Genomic DNA, 19,396 nt, shown 5'->3' with positions numbered 1-19,396 from the left:
CCAACCTCCCCAGAAAACACACTACAGAAAACTATATACACCTCTCACAGATTTTATTACCCGTTTGTAGGTGTAACTATATAAGTGCCCGGATGACCTTGGTGTTCGTGGGGGTCACGTGCCACAGACAATCAGAGAGAAACAAGGAAAGGAGCAGAGAGAGAAGATTACTGAGAAATCTCTCATCCGAAGTGGATGCAGCGATGTCTATAACAGACGTGGGCTAAAGGTAGAGCATGGAGGCCGTGCTTGTGTAGTGCTTATGTTCATCTTTTGGATTGACTTCATGCTGGATAAGGTTAAAGGTGAAGCAGTGCTCTGAGCTAAATGCTAGCAGCAGCAGGCTCACGATGACGATGCTAATGTGTAGATGTTTAGCAGGTATAATGGTTATCATGGTCACACACGCATATCAATACAACATAGGATGTAATAAATTCATGAAATGTTGAAAAGGTAAATGGAAAAAAGTGCATATTAACTAGTAAGCAAGTAAGCAAAGTCATTTAATAATCTCTAGTCCGTCCAAAAAATGTTATGGCAATCCATCAAACATTAATAAAAATTACAAAATAAGTTTCCGAAACTGAGAAGCCTCAGAAGGCAGGCAACCACCTGAGAGAAGTTCAAGGGTAAAATGATCACATTGGTGTGACCGCATTGTTGCAGCTTGTTGGATTTGATTTGTTTCCAATTAATTTACTTCGGACGCGAAAACTTTCAGAGGACAAGCACGACTTTTTGACTTAATGAACCAAATGTTGGACGGACGCAGGTGAGAGAATAACACCAGGGAAAGTCCTCCCCCACCCATTCATCACAATGAGCCACCTCATTGATTGTACCAGTACAGCTGCCAGTAAGTGCGTGTGTGTGTGTGTGTGTGTGTGTGTGTGTGAGTGCATGTGTGTGTGTGTGTGTGTGTGTGTGTGTGTGCGTGTGTGTGTGTGTGTGAGTGAGAGAGAGAGCTCTAATTAGGTCATTGCTACTTTGCATAGGTTTGCAGTTAAAGAAGGTGCTTTGAACGATGTGTTGATGATCTGCTGAGTGGTTGATTGATTGGCGGTCCTGCTTGCTGGCTGTGTGTGTGTGTGTGTGTGTGTGTGTGTGTGTGTGTGTGTGTGTGTGTGTGTGTGTGTGTGATTCTGGCAGCACTGAGGATGTCAACACCATCAACCAGCAACAGTGAGACGGCCTCACATCTTTTGACCTACACACCAGGCTTCAGCAGGAAAACAAGAACACAGCCTTCTGTTACAGTATTGTATAATGTCCACACTTCTGCTGATCAGCAGATTCAACCCGATCCTCACATGTGTTGTTCCATAATGTGGGCGTTGTGAAGCCTTCTGAGACTGTAACTGTGATTAAGAGCTATACAAATAAACCTGGACCAGTCCAGCTCAGAAAATGGCTTCAGTTAACACAGTGGGAGCACTCAGGCTCTACTCTTAGGGGAAACTATTGAATTCAATTGTCCTGCAAATTTGCTGAAGCAGAAGTTGTAAGCAGCCTTTCTTCAGGTCACGAGGAGAGACCTGCTCACCTCCATGACACAGACACTCTACCTGTCATGCGCAAATACATGCCGATGCTGCAACTGAAGAGCAAAGTAATTCCCATCCTAATAGTTAAGACACACACACACACAGTACTCTGCTCTGAATGATAACCTATTCAGAGCTCCCACATTGTGGTAAAATCACCCTTTCTCCCTCAAGAGCATGCTTTAAAAAAAAATCATCACATTGTGTGTGTGTGTGTGTTTAGGGCCCTTCATCTGTGCCAAGAATCAGCTGGGACCGCTTCGGCATCCGAGATGCAGTTTTACGGCGGCAGTTACAACAGCGGTGACAGGTCAGCCTGTAAAATCCTGTTGGTCTATAAATATTAATGCATCTTAAGCAGCCTCCTTTGTTGTTGGCTGGAACTGGGAGGGACTCAAACAATGTTTATCTCAAAGAGGAATGGACTCTGTATATGGAATCAATATAGAGGCGGAGGACCTGCGCAGCAGGATAAGACGAGGGTCGGGACTGTCAGATGGGCCGGACTGTGAGGGAAATAAACAGAGGAGCAAGGTGGTGAAAGGGCAACAGAGTATTATTTAAAACTGCACTAGTCAATATTTTGTTGTGACAAACACCGTAAAAACAAATCACTTCCCTTTGCAGTTCCTTCAGCTTTGCAGAGCCTCTTTTAGCTAACAGGTTGCTGCTTTCAGCAAACAGTTGGTGAGATGTTTCTGAGAACAAACCAGAACTACAAGGAGAGCAACGTGGACGTGATGCACCAGTTGAGCCAGAAACAGAACTCTCTGCTGAATGAGAGCAACTGGTTTCTAGTTTGTTGATCTTGCTAGCAGTCATTTTATTTGAGGTTTTGTTGAGTTTTGAGCTCACTCTGCTGCCCCCAAGTGGCCAAGTGGCTTTATGGGAGCTGAATGCAACATTTAGACTCTAAATGCTCTACATTCCAGAGCATTAATATGGCAGCAAACATATTTACTGTGTAAAGACACAGTGGAGCGACGTCTCCCTGAGCAGGGAATGAAGTCACATTCCCACCTGAGAGATTTTAACGTTTTATTACGTCAGTAAATTCCCCTTTCTGGAGTATTGAAGTGTTAAGTGTCTTCATGAAGGCAGTTGCTAACTGTGTTGCTAACAAGAGCTTAAATGAGACGACGAACGTCATCACACCGACTTGTTGGATGCTCGTGTTTGTGCGATTGTAAGGTCGTTAGTTTATAGCGTTAGATTTATACTTCTGTCAATTTTCTGCAATAATCCCCAAATCTACTTTAATAATCCCATTGTTTTTTTGTCGAGAGAATTAGTGCTATGCTAAAGTCCGGGGTCGGCCTCCATAAATACGTCTTCCCTGAACTACTTCATATATCTGGAGGTTTCCCTTGAACAGCTACTTTTTGACTGAGTCTGGAAAAAATAAATGTTCATGCTCTTTGAACAATGAAGGAATTACAGTTAGTAGGAAACAATCAATCGTTGTAGATTTGTTTTAACAGAAAAAAAACACTTTAATACTGAAACAAAGTATTGGGCGCAGTACAAAGAAGTAGAGCTCAGAGGACTCGTTCAGTCTGAAACTAAACACCTTCATATTGATGCTGTCGCCTCGTGATCTCAATCAAAAGGTCAACTGAACTTTAAACTCATTCCCTGGTCATTTTAATTTGCACTATCTAATAATGGACTTAATCGCTCAACTATGAATATTTTCAATTGGGTTCCACGGAGCGACTTTTAATCAAAGAACTTCTGGCCGACCATATTTTTTAAAGAGTAAAGGGCACAAAGATTAACAACAGTAAATGTGGGATCGAGGTCTGTTCCTTCAACATCCCACTCAGTTCATTTTGTTGTTTTAAAACCAAACTGAAGTCGGTTATAAATCATCCTTCAGGCTTTGAGTACAAACCTCCCACATTCAGTATCACTGGGATCGTTCTACTACGTCTTCAAGAAGATTAATCATAGTATTTGGTTGTATTGATTGTAGTAGTAATAGTAGTATTTGGTTGTATTGATATCCATGTATTTGCTGTATTTGCATGTATGCCACTTTGACTGCAACAAAGATGTAATGTTATATTTTTCTTATGGCCAGATAATCTTGCATGAAGACAACCAACAATATTTTAGTCTTCGTCTCATTAACGTTCCACTTCCCTTCCTACCTTCCTGTCTGTGGCCCTCAGCCTCCAGCCCATTGGTTCTTCCTTACAAAAGGAGCCAGACATTTAAAGAATGCCTTTTTATATTTTCCCTAAACAGCTGGGCGCTGTAGATTTTAACATGTATTACTCAAACATGACTAAATTATGCAAAAGTGTATTTCCTGTGGACTATTTTCAGCCACGGGGGCCCATCTTCATGGTGATGGAGCAACATGTCCGCCAGTGTAACGGCTCACACGTTGATGTGTTGCGTATCGACAACAATGGTGCAGAGGAATATCAGGATGAAGACGCTCACACACTTCTTGTTAGTACAATCAATTCATTGTTGGCTTTTAGGGGTTTTGTTGACATCAAGAATAATACTGAACACTAACAGCTGTGTCCTTTAAGCACACGTTGTTGGCAGTTCCTTTATTTCAATGTGCTTCTGTTTAGTGTTCAAACAAACAAGAACCGAACTGCTGTAAATATAAACACTGCTTTTCTGTTACTTAGTATTTAATGTGCCTGTAATTTAATTGTATGGCACACTTTTTGCGTTATAATTTACTTGTTGGGCTTTTTTTCTGTGTGAAAGGTTTGCATTCATTTCCAGTGAAACTGATTGTAAATAAAATATGAATTTCCAATAATTTTTAGGAGTGTTCGGCTGCAGTGTACTCTGGGTATTTTTGCTAACAATGTAAAAACCTTTTGCCTTACAACTGATGTTTTACCGATGTTTGAATTGTCACAGTAGGGCATTGTATTCTTTCGTGTCTTTGCCAACTGTGAAGGTTCCTTTCAACCGAGGTCTTCTCTGTTTTCTGTATTAAATTACATTACAAATACAGTATTTATGCAAAAATATTCCCCCTCAAAAATCGTGTTGTTTGCTTCCCGTATCGACGTGTCTCAGAGTAACAAATGAAATGTGTGGCTGCTGCAATGATAAGCGAAGAGGCTGCAGAGTCCCACACAGGATTAGCTTCCTCTTTTTTCTCCCCATTTAGAAGAGACAGATGTCTCAGAACCGAGCTCCTGGATCAGGTCCAGGACTCTACACTGATACGCTGGCCTCCTGTTAATCAACCGTGTCTGCGCATGCATCTTAAAATGATAACTCTCACAAATCACATACGGACAGCAGAACAGAAGACAGATTACTGGCTGTCTTCTTCGTCTGTATTTAATAACTTCCCATAGCCTGCAGATTGCAAGGCAACCTGGGTGATTTGTTTGGACTTGTGCTGGGTTTAATTAGTATTTTAATTACAAAGTGTCTGGGACTCCTTTTGTTTTTTCGGCCTGGGTTTACCCACCGGGGAGCCTTGTCCTCCAAGCGTCGCTGGAAGCGATGCAGCAGGTACCTGATCCGCTTTGTTTAATAAATTGAAAGTGTGGCCAACATTCATATTCTCCTGGCAGCTTGTCATGTTGCCTGATTTGTTTTTTAATCTCCTATCCATCAAAGTAGCTGATTCACACTCATTCATAGAGTTACATATAAACTGCGACATTAAAGGACAGCGTTGGCCAGCATATTTGACTCAACTCATCCTCTCATTTGCCTTTTGGCCTGGAATCATCAGCGTCACGCGGCTCAGTCATGTCACCGCTGCTGCTGACGTGATCTTGCCAATCAGTGTCCCTCCATACCGAGGAGGAAAAGCAGAGAAAAGCAAGCACTCTAACTTCGAGTATGAAGAGAAGCTGTAATTACACACTGCTGGCAGACCAACTGCTTGGTGGGAAACTGGAGGGATGGATTGTGTTGTAGTGTCGGCAGAAGTAGAAACAGCTGCATCTAGTGGAGTAAATCCATTTTCCAGCTCCAAGGGAGTCCAGGACACGAGGCTGTGAGTCAATGCATGAGCTCTGAGCGCACGGCCTCGTCGGTATTTCACTTTTCTCCTGGCAGCTCAGCTCAGAGGACCAAACAGAAGAAACTCGGCCCAATAGCAAGAAAGTGGCTCATTTAGAGCAACTGATATAGATTCAGGAGAACGGACGCTATGATGTTGTGACTCATTGATCGGTTCCACTGCAGCTCATCTCTCGTCTGCTTTATTATCGCCGATGAATAGTTTCACAAACCACTCCTGGTATTACAAGAACGTTTTATTTTTATGCTTCAGGATGCTTTCTATTGCCTTCCATTACACGTTCACATACGCTATAACCGTCAGACAGGTTCCATGAGTCAATGAGCTGTGCTTTTACATGCACACTATGCTGCATTTATAGTCAATGAGTCCATTCAAAAATATCTGTTATTTGGAAAACGTAAGAATTACGACAAATCCAACTCATAATACAACATGATGTCAGAAAACTCCTTTCTCTAAACAGATAAACCGTACACATAAGATGTGTGTCTACCATCCATCAGACATGTAATATAAGTCGGTGTGCGTGAAGAAACACCAACAGGGAGTTTATCAGGAGGCTCTACAGGGCCTGCTGTCAAATGCAGATTTATAGGCTCAAAACAAGACAGATGTATTCAGACTCAACCCATGTGAGAGCGGCCACTTTCATGAATGTAAAGATGAAGATGAACTAGCTCAATTATTTCCAAATCCACAGATTAAGTGTAGTTATTTAGTCCCATTTTAAGAAACTGCATGGTTCAGCTGACGAAGCCGGGTCGGAGTGGACATGGTGCGAGCCTCTTGTGGTTTAACTCAGGTTAGCTGGTTCAGGATCATCCACCATGGGGTCAGATGGGCCACTGCATTTGTTCTTTAAGGAACGTCCCAAAAACCGCCAGTACTCCTTACGGATGGTGTCCTTCTCCTGTGCCAAGAGTTGACAAATCTGCACAGAGGGGGAGAGATAAGAGCGAAAGAATAAAGATCTCTCACAGATTTATTGGCGAGCAACACATTCCATAAGAGCAAAGTTTAAACATCCTTCATCATCGTAGTCATCGTCACAAAGTTGGAACTATTTCTTCGGTTGCATTTTTTCCTTCAACAAAAGCTCTTACTTCTAGAGCCTTTCTTAACGTTTCCTTTCGTTCCCCTTCCGACATATTCTCTTTTTTGTTGCTGTTCTCCAAGATGTCCTCGTAGCAATCAAACAGAAATGCAAGAAGATAAGATGAACAGTGAGTCTCCTTCAGCTCAAGGACTCTCTCCAGCAGGCCTGGCGGAGACGACAGACCTTGGTCTTGAAGCATCCTTGGAGAAAAAAAAGAGAAAAGATACTGAGTCTCCACGGGCTTTTTTTACTTCTGTAGCATGTCTTGTATTACGAATGTCTGAATGGGGATGACACAGGCAGCCTGAACCGTATGACCAAATATAAAGAAAATGCAAACATTTTTGCTCCTTGATGGGATTAGATATACTTATGTGACATTTTACCCTTTTAAATAGTTCCATGCACTTTCGTTGTGGGAAGCCTTCTTGATTTGGATCAGACAATACCTTAAACAGGAGAGAGGAAGATCAGTCTAATGCGTGTTTGCACATACTGAAGCAGGAACAATGCCTGGATTATAAAAATAAACCTTTTCTTAGTCGTAGCTTGTTTATAGGACATCAAAAGTTAAGGCAGGAGGTTATTTTCAACACTCAAGAAAGCATTTATTTTAAAAGACTGACTTTAAATGGAAGGTATTTATGGAAGAAGTCTAAAAATGTAAAGATGCAAATTCACTTTCTGTCCAAATTGTCCAGACTTTTAGGGAAAGTACTCACTGGATCTCTCGCTCCACTATGGCTGGATCAGAGAAGCCTGTAGTGTGAGAAATTACAAAATGCCTCTGGTTCCATGCAGAGTTATTCCTCACATCTTCTTCCAGAAGACTCTCCACAAACTCCAGCTCGTCGTCCCACAGTTTGTACTCCTGCAGATCGAACGAGACAAAATGTTTCCAATGTTTATGTAATCACGTAGTGCTTTTAGTGGTGGCTCTGCGATGATGACACAAATACTGACCACAGAGGGACTCAAACGGCATCAACAAACTAAATGACTAAGTAAAGGATTCGTTCTGGCAGAGTGGCTCACTGCGGGCAGAAAACTGGACCTCAAGAGCTCAAACACCTACCTGGATGACCCACTGTCTCTGCTGCCAGGCGTGGTAGTTCTTTGCATCTTGGCTGAGGATGTCCGCAATGAACTCCAATTCCTCCGAAGGGTCATTCAACCACTCGACCACCATACGTCTGTGATGCCTGCGAGGGGAATTTAGAAAACTAGTTTTATTGTCCAATATGCTTTCGTCAAACTTAAAATCACTTTTTTTAAATGCCTGGCTTCAACCATCTTTCTCCACAGCCTACAAATCTTGTCTTTTATATAACAAATAAAATGCTATTTGATCAAAAGCTCACCATACAGAAGTTGACAAAACCCCGTTCAAACAAACAAATACATTACCCTGATAATGAATATTTTTCTTAAACAATATTGAATAACTGCTGCCTGAACATGTTCCCTGACATGAATTTGCCAGCACTCACCAGACTTGATAGTTTTTGGGTTGCTCCTCGATGATGGCAGTGATGTACCTCATCTCCTCCCTCAGGTCTTTCGACAGGGCTTGCAGCAACACTCGCCTGTAGTGCCTGCACACACCCGAAGGCAAGAACTGTCATTAAACAGATGAACTGAAAGGTGAACAAAAAGTATACTTCTTTGTTTGTGTGCGTGTTTGACAGCTCGTGGGAGTGGGACTTCTTTATCATTAAGCGACAGCTCTGTCTAAACATAACTTGCATAATATAATGTCATACTGAGCAGGTGCATATGTTATGATCAACAGCTCAGCATCCTTTTTCTCCAAACCAACACTTCGAAATCAACTCTAAAAAAAACATTATTTACCCAAACAACAAAAAGATGTCAGTGTTGTTTTTGTTTCGAGTGAAATGAGACACCACTACAGAGTAAACATGAGTTTTCCATCTTCCAGACATGCATCATGCTCACCAAACTGTGTAATTAGCAGCATTTAGCTCAATGGCTTCTGCTGTCAAGGCGAAAGCCCGATCGCTTCTTTCATCGTTCTTCAGGAGTGCACGGAAATAGTCATACACGTCCGAGACTGTTGGAAGAAATACAAGTAAACGTTAAATGTATGCATGTACGTTAGAAATATCAAAGTTCTGACTATAACTACTTTTGGCTCATTTCACATCCATGGTGTCACTCCCTAATAATCCACACAATCTTACACTTGTCAGAGTAGGCGATCTTCACAACAGGGTTTGGTCCATCGTCCTGAGGAACAGGCTCCAGATCAGCCCACTCCTTTCTGTCTCTGAAAGACAAACACACAGGGGGTTTCTTGGCTGCTAATCTAATCTTGTGCCTGAAGGTAGATGACGAAGCGAGCTTCTTACGCAGCCTACTTTACAACAAACATGTAACTGCAAGTGAAACACTAAGGTATCGTCATTGTTGCTTGGGAAAAGTTCATTTGTGCTTTTCTTAGTTTCTTAAATGTCCCTACTGGCACTGCAGACCGGTGTGAATGTAGAGGAACAACTAGCTAGCAGCTAGCAGCATTATCACAACACTGCTCCAATACAGATATTAATTAATGTTTGGAGTTATATCCGGTTAAACTGCTGGTAATGTTATTATGGCACACGATTGAGGAAACGCACCGACATTAAACTAAAAGTTATATAAACCGTTACACGTTAAAACTTAAGGCAGACGGTGTTACCATGAGAGCAGCTGGTTAGCTAGCCACTCGAACTTTGATGCAAAAACATAACCAAACATTACCTGTAAAATATATATCGAGTCGGGTCGAGGAAGTAATCATCCCCGAGGTGGTCCTCAGCCTCTACATCAAACTCTTTGCCTTCTTTCACTTCTACAGATTCATTTGTAATTTCCTCGACACCTGACATCGCTAATTTTGTAGCTTAATCCTTGGAGGAAAGAGGAAAACGTAATATCCGGTGTAGAGGAAAGATGCCTTTTAGTGCAGTGGGAAATATGAGAGATGAGCCGCGCCTCGGTCCGTGTGCGATTTTATCGTTTGTTTCATAGTTTAGTTGAAAAAACGAAATTACAGAAATACCATGTTTTTTTTTCATTTTCTGTTTGGAACCCAAAACGAAAAAGCACAGCCGTTTTTTTCGTCTGAATCGAAAAACGAAAATACGAGACAATCAAATTTAAATAACGAGCTGATTTAATTTTTTTTTGCAATTCCTTTTTCTTTTTTTACTTTGAGAAGAGACGTACAGCAGGGCAGGTGAGCGGAGGTACGAGTCTGTCAAAAATAAAAGCCAAGGCAATAGAAGGATTGTATGCAAGTAATATAGTTTTCTAAGTCATTTTTGTTTGCACAGTTGTTGGTGTTAGCACTTATATGTATTTTTCCACCGTATTGGACTGTTTCTTGTCTGCAGAGCGGAGCCAGGATGAGGAGAGTATATTTAATCCATACATTTAGTTATATTTAGCTGTGTCTTTGATTACTTTGCGTAAAAAGTGCTGGATACGTAACCTGGATTATTATTGAAAACACAATATATGTTTTTAGATAATACCTTCATTGTACAACATGAGATAATAGCCAGTGTTAAATATTACAATTACACAGAAAATTATGATTTTGTACTAATTGTGGTGTTTGTTGTCAAAACTAAGTGCTACAACTAATCGGCTCCTTGATCTGGAATACATCAAGCGGTGTGACCTGTGCGCTTAACTTCTTCACTATTTCCCATGCCAGATGCCACAAAGTCTCTGACTCGTTGGAGGCCTCCTGAGGGTTGAGGGCTAAGGGAACAGGGGATGAGGAGGCAGCCACTGGTCAGGGTGCAGGGGATGAGGAGGCAGCCACTGGTCAGGATGTAGGGGATGAGGAGGCAGTCACTGACAGGCAGTTTCGAGTCTCTCTGCCTCCCTGGTCTGAGAGGGCGCACTCCTCTGGCCCTTTTGTGAAATAATCTCAGCTTGAGAGGACACAGCCGACTGGAATGGAAATGGAGTTTCTACATCCAGGGCCCTTGGGTGCTTTGCCACCTCTTCACCTCTTTGCTACTCTGCCACCTCTTCCCACAAGGGCCGCTGTAAGTCCACCTCCTGCTGCCGTCTCCCCTCTGCCACTGCCATATAAACTCCACTATAGTGTGCCATCAATGTAATAAAAATGTCATACTAGTATACAAAAAAAAAGTGTCAACAAGTATTATAGTATGGTGTGCCATATTATGTAATACAAAACAATGCTTTAAGTCATAAGACATAAAAATGCCATAGCATATACCCAAAAAATGTTAAAAATAAATAAATAGTATAACAAAAGTCATAGAAATGTATAGCTACCATAAAAATTAAGTCTTTTATTTAAAAAGTCAGTATAGTATCTGAATGAAAGGGTATGCCATGAAAACTACTCTATAACTGTATGACCAAAAGGAGCGAACGCACCACAGTATTAAAAAGGAAATGACAATGGGGTCATACGGATCATGTCTGGTGCATTTTCATTTACTGACTGAAAAAATCTTTCAGTCTCATTGTTGCTAAATTCAGCACAGGAAGCTGTGACGCATATTTGCTTAAGTTTACGTACCTTCCTGATTCTTGCGTTCGGTGAGTAGTTTCCACATCACAAGTGTGTGTTTACAGCATGAAAGGAAAGGAACCGGTGCACTCAACTACAAAACAATGATTTTAGTTTATATTTACTCAGTTCAGCTGAAGAAAAGATATGTGTAATATACTTTTTAATACTTGGATGAACAAGACACTCAAATCATCAGTTCAAAAGATCACTTTTGATTTCAAAACATAAATAAAAACAGGAGTGAGCTATAAATCCTGGAGAGCATCGCTGTAAGAAACAACCAACCAGAGAGTTTCAGCGTTTACATTTTAGTTACATTTTTAGAACCTGCTGAATAAATTGAGATTTAATTCAGTTGGATTCATTTTGGACCCGTCCAGAAGCTGTATTGAATTGTCTTTAGATACAGTAATGTAGCGTTAGTGTGCCATTTGCTCATCTACAGTTAGTAAGGATATGCAGCCATGCACTAAACATATACATGAATATGACAGTAGTCATGCAATGTAGAAATTTAAAATATAAAAAAAACAAACATGACAGGACATTTGAGTCGACACTCAACCAAAACAACATCAGTGACACATTTATTAAGGTCAAGCTGAACTTTATTTTCATCGACGACTCTGGACATTATAAAAATAAATAGATGATTCACAGTCAGTGGATCGTAATACAAATTGTTATCAAAATTATGTATCAGCCAGAATGAAGAATTAAACACATGCATAATCACCCTGCCATCGACATATACATGTTCTGAACGCTCCTCCGTTATCTGCAATTAACTAAATCTGTTCTGCAACAGAACCCGTTGACGTGAGAGAAAAATCACCATTCAAATTAGACAGCTATGCAAGTTGAATATGCTTCTCTGATGTTTCCAGCGGTTGCTTGACCCAAAGTGTGTTCAGTGACTGTCTTCTTGATCCAATCCGTGTTTTTCAATGTAGCGTCTAGAAGAGGAAGAACAGAGCAGACAGTGGGCAAGTCAGTGCTTTTCTGGACCAAATGTAAATGTCTTATCCTCAAACTCAAATGATTTGTCTCCTCTGGTTACAGTTTGTCTTCTCTATGAACATGAATACTGGATGTGACCACGAAGCCCAACACAGAGGCCCACAGAACGCTCTGCAGAGCTGAGGAGAGCTGCAGAGTTAGATAACGACTCTGAGGGTTTGTCTCTACGATTGACCCTTTACATGACGTTCTGCTTCAGAACAAGTCTGCCGGGTCTAAGTTAGTGAAGACAGGAGTATTTTTACAGAAGATTCCCGTCTGGAGCGGCTTTAACGCGACGTAGAATCACTATGAAGCGACAGACGTGAACCTAGAAAGGAGTTTAAAGTAAATCTCTAAGCAAATTAATATTTCAAAACGGTCCGGCTCAACTGCAAGATGTTCTGCATAATGAAGCAGCTTTGGCTTTTCTCTGAGGCGTCTATTAGCATGACCTGAACGAACAGCAGGTACTTTCAATGAGTCCAGAGATATTTGATTAAAACAATAGTTGATGGATTATTAGAAGATTCCATCCCACCTGGTAAGGCCTTACCAGCCGGCCCCTTTTGCAACATCTGCTGCAATATTAAAAAGACGATGCTCTTCTAGTTCAAATAATACAATCATCTGTTGTCTGATGTAGTGACGTAACATTGCTAGTGGCAGGAAAAACCTCACCTTCTTGCAAAATTATAGAGCGCTTCTTTTCTCTCTTGGAGAGACAAATGTCTGTCGACTGGTGACCTCTCAAAAGATTTGGCAGCAGGCTGTGGATGAAAATGGAATTATCAATTTACTGAAAAAACAAAACAAGCTAGATGGATTGTATTTGAGGACAAAATCAATCTTAAACAAGATGAAGTAGCCAAACTAAAATGTCCAGCATTTAGCCATTTCTATGCAACTTCAAATTCCACAGTACTATTTTAGTGAATATGTTTAATTATGATTCAAAGGGATCCTAAATGATAAATTGCCCAGTTGGAGAGCAGCTTCAAACCTTGATGGTGGGAGCCAGACCAGAGGAATAGGAGCTGTTCATAGAAGACCCAAAAGCCGACGTCCCGGTTGCCTCCATTGGACTTTCGTCCTTGTTCTCCAGCAGATTTGTTATGGTGGTGTCCACACAGTTGGTTTTTGCTGCACACAATCAAGAGACGACATAAAGGCATGGCCATTCAATCCATCTTCTGGTTTTGGAAGGATGCGTAAACCATAATGCGTTGCACTGAAATAGGGCTCTACCTAAGTCCTTTGCGATGACATTCAGTGGCACATGAGGCAGCACGTCCTTCACCTGTTGGGCCATCCGACCAATCCTGTGATCATCGGTGCCCAAACTCTGGACCATGAAACCGAGGCCAATAGAGCCAGGTCCGACACCTAAGGTGAGGGGAAAGAACAGCTGACACCAGAACCCAAAGACCTGCAGAACAACCAGCCAGTACGTGTAGGGAACCCGGTGCTCGTTTATGAAGTGTACTTACTTGTCGATGTTGGTGGTACAGTGTGCCTTTTACGTTTGATGTGCTCCGCTTTATCAGCTTTAGTGATCTTGGTGGAGACCAAGCCGAGTTCACCCGCTAACAGCTGGAATTAAAGACACACATAAGACACACCTTTAGCAAACAACGGCAGCACAAAGCAGGAAAGAGGCCTTTGGGAGACAAAACACATGGGGCTACGATTGGATAAATTGCAGAACTTATTTGTTTTTGCCGTTACGAATCGAACCCTTAATGAATCCACTCTGCTGGCAAACATTGGTTTTACCTCCTGGGCTTTGTTGGCAAACTCCTGCATGGACTCGCCTTCTTGTCTGGACACTGGTGGGAGCCAACTGGGATGGAAAGGAAAAAACAAACTAGAATTACCGCCATGCGGTTGTTTGCCTCCGCCAACCAGTCTAGTTGCAGTTTGCCTCCGCGTCGCTCCAAAATGTCTTTACTTTTATCCTTTTAGACATTTGTGTGAATTATCATCAGAATTATCATACGACAATGTTTTGTGAGGCCACAGTGACCTTTGACCACCACACTTCAATCAGTTTATCTTTGAGTCCAAGTGAATGTTTGACATTCCCTCCCGGTACCAACGCGGAGGCAGAGGAAGCAACATGTGAAGTAAAAATCTATTATGTCAACAGAAATGTGAGTTTTTGGAGCACTAAACAATGAATTACAAGATTAATTTAGTTTCAAAAGCATTTGAAACATGCTCGTCAATCAGCATTACTGGCGACACAAGATTGGGGTTGGTAGTTGGTGTTTTTCATCAGCTTTTGTCTTTTTGATCTCAGTGGATATAGTTTAGTTACATAAACATCGTCACAAAACTACCTCAGTTACATGGAAAATAAAAACAACTATTGGATTATTATTGATCATTCAGCTGCAGAACATCAGGATCCCACGTTAAAAAGCAAATTGCTGATAGAAAAATTGATACAAATTATTTAGTACCTTACATGATACACTGTACATGGAACAAAAAATGTCCATAAGAGCTCCTTCAGCCAGCTGGAATCCGGTGTGCTCTGTGGACAGACAACACAGTCAGGTCAACCATCACACTGTTGGCCCCACATGTAAATATGTACACACAGTCACAGAGAGACATCATTGTTTTCATTTATGACCTGTAGAGGTCAGACATCCCCACTTTATTTTATGTTATGGTGATAAAGTCACCCTGGTGACCCAAAACATCCTGAGACTATTTCAAATGCTCTCCGCTAAATTATTCTCTGTACAGAGATGACTAGATTTAAGAAGCCTCCACTAATCAGCTTGCTGTTACTTCAAGAAAAGTGCACTATTTTTGCATTTTTGATTGTCCACACCTGGGATTGGTATATAAATGCATTATTTCCCCCCTTATATATGTCCTTCCTTCCTCTGTGTGTTAACATTTGTCATTATCAGGCATGTTAAATGGTTTATACGTCATTACCAAACACATTAAGAAATATCTCACACTCGGATATTCTAAACAGCATTCTAGGTTAAAACAGAATGCTGTAAATACACAAATAAACAGTGTTGTTAAAAAGGTATTCATCGTATTATGTTTTTCCCCCTTGAAAATAAAAGTTAATAGGACATTACCAAAGCAATCAATGGTCTTGTCACCCGTAAGGCCACAGGTTGAATGGAATCAGTCAGTGAGAAAGGCCAGGAACTGAGAGGAGAAACATGTGTTTAGTATGGTGAAGCTGTAAGCTGGGGACTTGAGCAAAATATTTGACACTTTATAACTCAAGAGAAATATAAGTCTTTTATTTTAATATATAGAAAGTAACATTGATAATCATGAGGAAAACAGCCAGTTAACTGTTGGTTGTTCTCCCAGTTTTATTGGGCTTCAGTGCATCTGGGAACATTGTGAGCTCCTCAAATAAAAGACAGAAATGAACAGATCCTGCAGCTGTTTTCACTTCTTTACACCAATCTGCCCATCAAACTCTCAAGGGGAGTTTGTGAGGGGAGACAACCGCCAAAGTAATTAATCTCCATCTCAAAGTGCCATGAAAGAGGAATGATAATTTAAATCACTTCCTACATCCAAAGTCATGAGTATGAGGCCAAAACACTGGCTCCATCTGCAAATACTGATATATCCCAGTTACTGCTTTACTAATGCGCCGTAGGACCAATTTCATTATAGTTAGTAAATATGAACGACTATAAAAAGACAGCTAAAGTAGAATTTGTGGGGAAAACGCTACATTTTCTCAGCCAGTTGTTTTTCCCCTCATCTTTTTATAGCATTGCGTCATCCAAGTCCCACTCACAAATATTAACGGCCTTCCTTCGGTGACGTGAATCAAACACTGAGTAGATTGGTCCCGCAGCAGAAATGTTTGCACGAACCTGAACTTCAGCAGGCCAGCGCGGCCGTTTGTGGTGTCCTCTTCAGGAAACAGGAGCAGCGGGGGGGTGCCTTCAGTGGAGCAGTACCTCTGGAGAGACTCTCCTACGGCTTCCTGGCCAGACGCCGACTGGATTTCCATGAAGCCTCTGGCCCAACACACAAAGCCTGTGGAGCCCTCCAACTGGGGCTAATGAGCAGGAAGAGAAAGAGCAAACTCAACCTCACACTGACTGTACGTGTTCAACGGGAAACACCATTCTTTGCACTGGTTTTGCGAAAGAAAAGTCAGCGTCGAGAAAGAAAGATGGCTGGGTCACTGTGTGTGTAAGACTTTAATATGCTGGTGCGAACACGGTCTCTTCCATCTGTAAAATACAGAACGTCCTGTACTTTCATCTGTTTAGTTCCTTTAGGGGAAAACGCACAATGCTTCAAGTGTAACACTGACATGTGGATGCCCTGTGTCTGTATACATTATATGCTGGAAACAAATATGTATGGTGGATTTAACAGAACATCTATAAGTTTGTAGCTGTACCAGTTATGAACACAAATAGAAACTAACGACATCAGCACAGTCATTTCATAGGTCTAATCACTGAAACAGTGCAGCAGGCAAAAATGTTTAAAACATCCTGCATCGCACGGTTTTGCACATTTAAAAAAGTCAAACACTCACAGTATGGCAGGTTGTCAGAAGGTTGATTATGTTGTGGTCGAACTCCGTCACATGGTTGCATGTGTACAGCTTGGTGTTTCTGTCTCTGGAGCGAGGGTTCTTCTGTCTCACATGCATCCCCAGGACCGAGCACATAACCCTGACAATAAATCTAAGAGAACGATAAAACACAGGTGGATGTAATGTTACATGAAGAGGTGACATTCACAAAACATAGTTTATCACTGCTCCTACAACAACATGCAGATCTTTTACACGTGTTGTTTACTTCTATGCAACGTTCTTTAATTCTACCGTCATCAACTTGACTCAAACATGGAAATAACAGAACCGCGTCTCAATTAGAAGGTCATCGGGTAACAGACTCATACCATATCAAATGTATTGAGCAGCCACTAGCCTTCATGGTATGTTTAATGGGTTATTGTAGCATTATAGTGTGAGAGGCAGCCATTATTCATAATGAATGGCACAGTATGCAATGTATAGCAAAAATTCACAGCATTAACTGCCTTCTTTTTTTTTTTTCACTACTTGTACCTTAATTATTATTAATACAAACTTGTATATTATTTAGAATGTGCATATTATTAATAGCACCCATGTGGTTACCACAACAGCTACTGCTGGAGGGTCAAATATGTTCAGAGAAAAATGAATCCTCTAAAATACTTGCCTTCTAACAAAACTCTCTGGAAGTGCACAACTGACCAAGAACACGTGAACACCAATGAAAATCCTTATCAGCGTCAAACAGATGCCAACTGGAGAATAAATCAGCAACAGCAGGAGAAGAACTGGATCTTTTGGAAACCTGTACAGAGAACACATGTATTAATAATCTGTTTCAAACAGCATGTTTAAAAGGCAGTGGATGACATCTGAAAAGAGTGAATGTAATTGCTGGTGAGCTCCTGACAGACATGCGAGTCACACTAACAGGGACATAAAGCAACACACTTTATTAGACAGCAAACACACAAACATGTGGATTTGTGTGTGTTTATTCCAGTACCTTCTGTTCTATGCACACACTAAACCACCCACACAAGGGTTACCTTCTAAATATATAGTGCCACACAATAACAAAGGCTCTTTGTGGTATACAATGCCTTAAACAAAGGCGTTCTCTGTAGAGAAACTGCAGTGCAGTTAGAAAACCGCTTCCACTTCCATGTGTCCCCATCTGCAGGTAAACCTCCATGTATACCAACAAGCTGCAGTTTAACGCTAACGTATGAGTCTCAGAGTTTCTTGAGTTAATATATTCACTGCTGAATAATAAGCATCGTCTGGTTGCTTCACTGTTGCATCAACTTGTGTGTTTCTGTTTCGCGTTCAACCACAATGAGAAAGTTTCCTTTTCCACACGTTATTTATGACACGTGTCAAACGTTGCGTGGTCGTCTTTTGGCGGTGGCTCCTGATCTTGGATCACACACGGCCTGAAACCCGACACCTAAATCCCAACCGCTGCATTCTCAGGCCTCATGTCCCACCTGCCTACTGGGAATATGGCCCGTTTGTTTTCACGTTGGGCCTTCGTGGCCGAGGCACAACCTTTCGTTTCCATATACGAGGTTGAGACGTGTTCCCTCCGCAGACACAGGAGGAGAACAAGTTGAGGTGTTTTAGGGAACTTCAGCTATCAGCTACCCGGAAAAAAGCAACGGGTAGTCCATCGTAAGAAGTCAGGATCAACGACAATGTCGGCGAGACGTGTACGACACGACAACACAACACATACACATAAGATGTTTACGTTAACGTCACCACCAACGGCTAGCTGGGTAGTGAAAAGGGTGCGATATTCCTTCGTGGTATCGTAGCTAACACAAGGTACAAGCCACCAACAACACGTCAACGTCACGTTGTTTATTGAACAAGCAGGATAACACATGTTTCTACGTGACGTTAGCTGAAGATTAGCAGCCTCAGCTAGCTGCTCGTTAGCAGACTTACCGACGAAAGTCAAACATGTCCTCGATGCCCCGGTTCTCCATGACTGCAGTCGGACCTTCGCTCGGAGGCTAATGCTAAGAAAACAACCTGGTCTCTAAGTATAAATTAGTCATGCCGTTCACGACAGCGACGGTGTTGTTCCCACGTGAGCTAGAGGAGTTGTGCTGAAACCTGAATGGTTTCGGGCAGTCTATTTCAGCGAGTTTACAACGTTAGCCTAGCTTAGTCCAAAGGTGCCTCTGCCGCGGTGCTAGCAGCGCTAGCCCCTGTGTGCTAGCAGCAGCAACAACACTTCCGGCCGGAATCCTCCAGAATAAAAGAGCTACGTCCATAAATGGAACTTAAAAGTTGAGCTATATTTGGCACAGAAATGCAAATTAATACTCATCCTAACTTGTGCATTATTCTTATGCTGCAGTGTAAACTGTATGAAAGAATACAACTACAACCCCTCAATATTGATCTATTATTGCACTATGTTCATTGTTTTTTATTATTATTATTGTTATTTGTACTATGTTTTTATTGTTTTATTCTATGTTCATTGTTATTCACCGATTAAAATTCCTTGTATGTGCAAGGTACTTGGCCAATAAATTATTCTATTTCTGATTCAAATCAGCTAGTTTAGCTGTGTCGCTTTGTCGGA

General features: G+C 41.5%; 2 protein-coding genes across 2 annotated transcripts; both read right to left on the bottom strand.

The window, feature by feature from the left end:
• Nucleotides 1–5,777: 5,777 nt before the first annotated feature.
• On the bottom strand, nt 5,778–9,558 carry fnta (farnesyltransferase, CAAX box, subunit alpha; the record flags this gene model as incomplete). The annotated part of the gene is made up of 9 exons (XM_079228676.1): nt 5,778–6,502; nt 6,675–6,867; nt 7,054–7,116; nt 7,390–7,538; nt 7,743–7,869; nt 8,158–8,262; nt 8,627–8,741; nt 8,872–8,957; nt 9,431–9,558. 9 exons carry the CDS (start codon nt 9,556–9,558, stop codon nt 6,365–6,367), a joined length of 1,104 nt encoding a protein of 367 aa, XP_079084802.1. The 3' UTR covers nt 5,778–6,364.
• A 2,266-nt stretch (nt 9,559–11,824) lies between these two features.
• Nucleotides 11,825–18,834, bottom strand: aup1 (AUP1 lipid droplet regulating VLDL assembly factor). The gene is made up of 12 exons (XM_079228921.1): nt 18,748–18,834; nt 17,462–17,599; nt 16,786–16,936; nt 16,106–16,293; nt 15,341–15,413; nt 14,696–14,769; nt 14,007–14,073; nt 13,721–13,823; nt 13,479–13,616; nt 13,234–13,373; nt 12,912–13,000; nt 11,825–12,187 (listed from the first exon to the last, which is right to left on the bottom strand). The coding sequence occupies exons 1-12, from the start codon at nt 18,786–18,788 to the stop codon at nt 12,142–12,144; spliced, it is 1,248 nt and encodes a 415-aa protein (XP_079085047.1). The 5' UTR covers nt 18,789–18,834; the 3' UTR covers nt 11,825–12,141.
• Between the last annotated feature and the right edge of the window lie 562 nt (nt 18,835–19,396).

Source organism: Taurulus bubalis, assembly GCF_910589615.1.
Source record: "Taurulus bubalis genome assembly, chromosome: 13".
NCBI classification, from domain to species: domain Eukaryota; kingdom Metazoa; phylum Chordata; class Actinopteri; order Perciformes; family Cottidae; genus Taurulus; species Taurulus bubalis.
This window is presented reverse-complemented; position numbering and strand designations above follow the sequence as displayed.

Excerpts from the sequence above, each read along its gene's own strand:
- aup1 (XM_079228921.1), bottom strand. The coding sequence starts at position 18,788 with ATGGAGAACCGGGGCATCGAGGACATGTTTGACTTTCGTCG. Across the intron at positions 17,600-18,747 it reads GACATGTTTGACTTTCGTCG|GTTTCCAAAAGATCCAGTTC; the intron begins GTAAGTCTGCTA and ends TTCTCTGTACAG. Across the intron at positions 13,374-13,478 it reads TGTCATCGCAAAGGACTTAG|CAAAAACCAACTGTGTGGAC; the intron begins GTAGAGCCCTAT and ends GATTGTGTGCAG.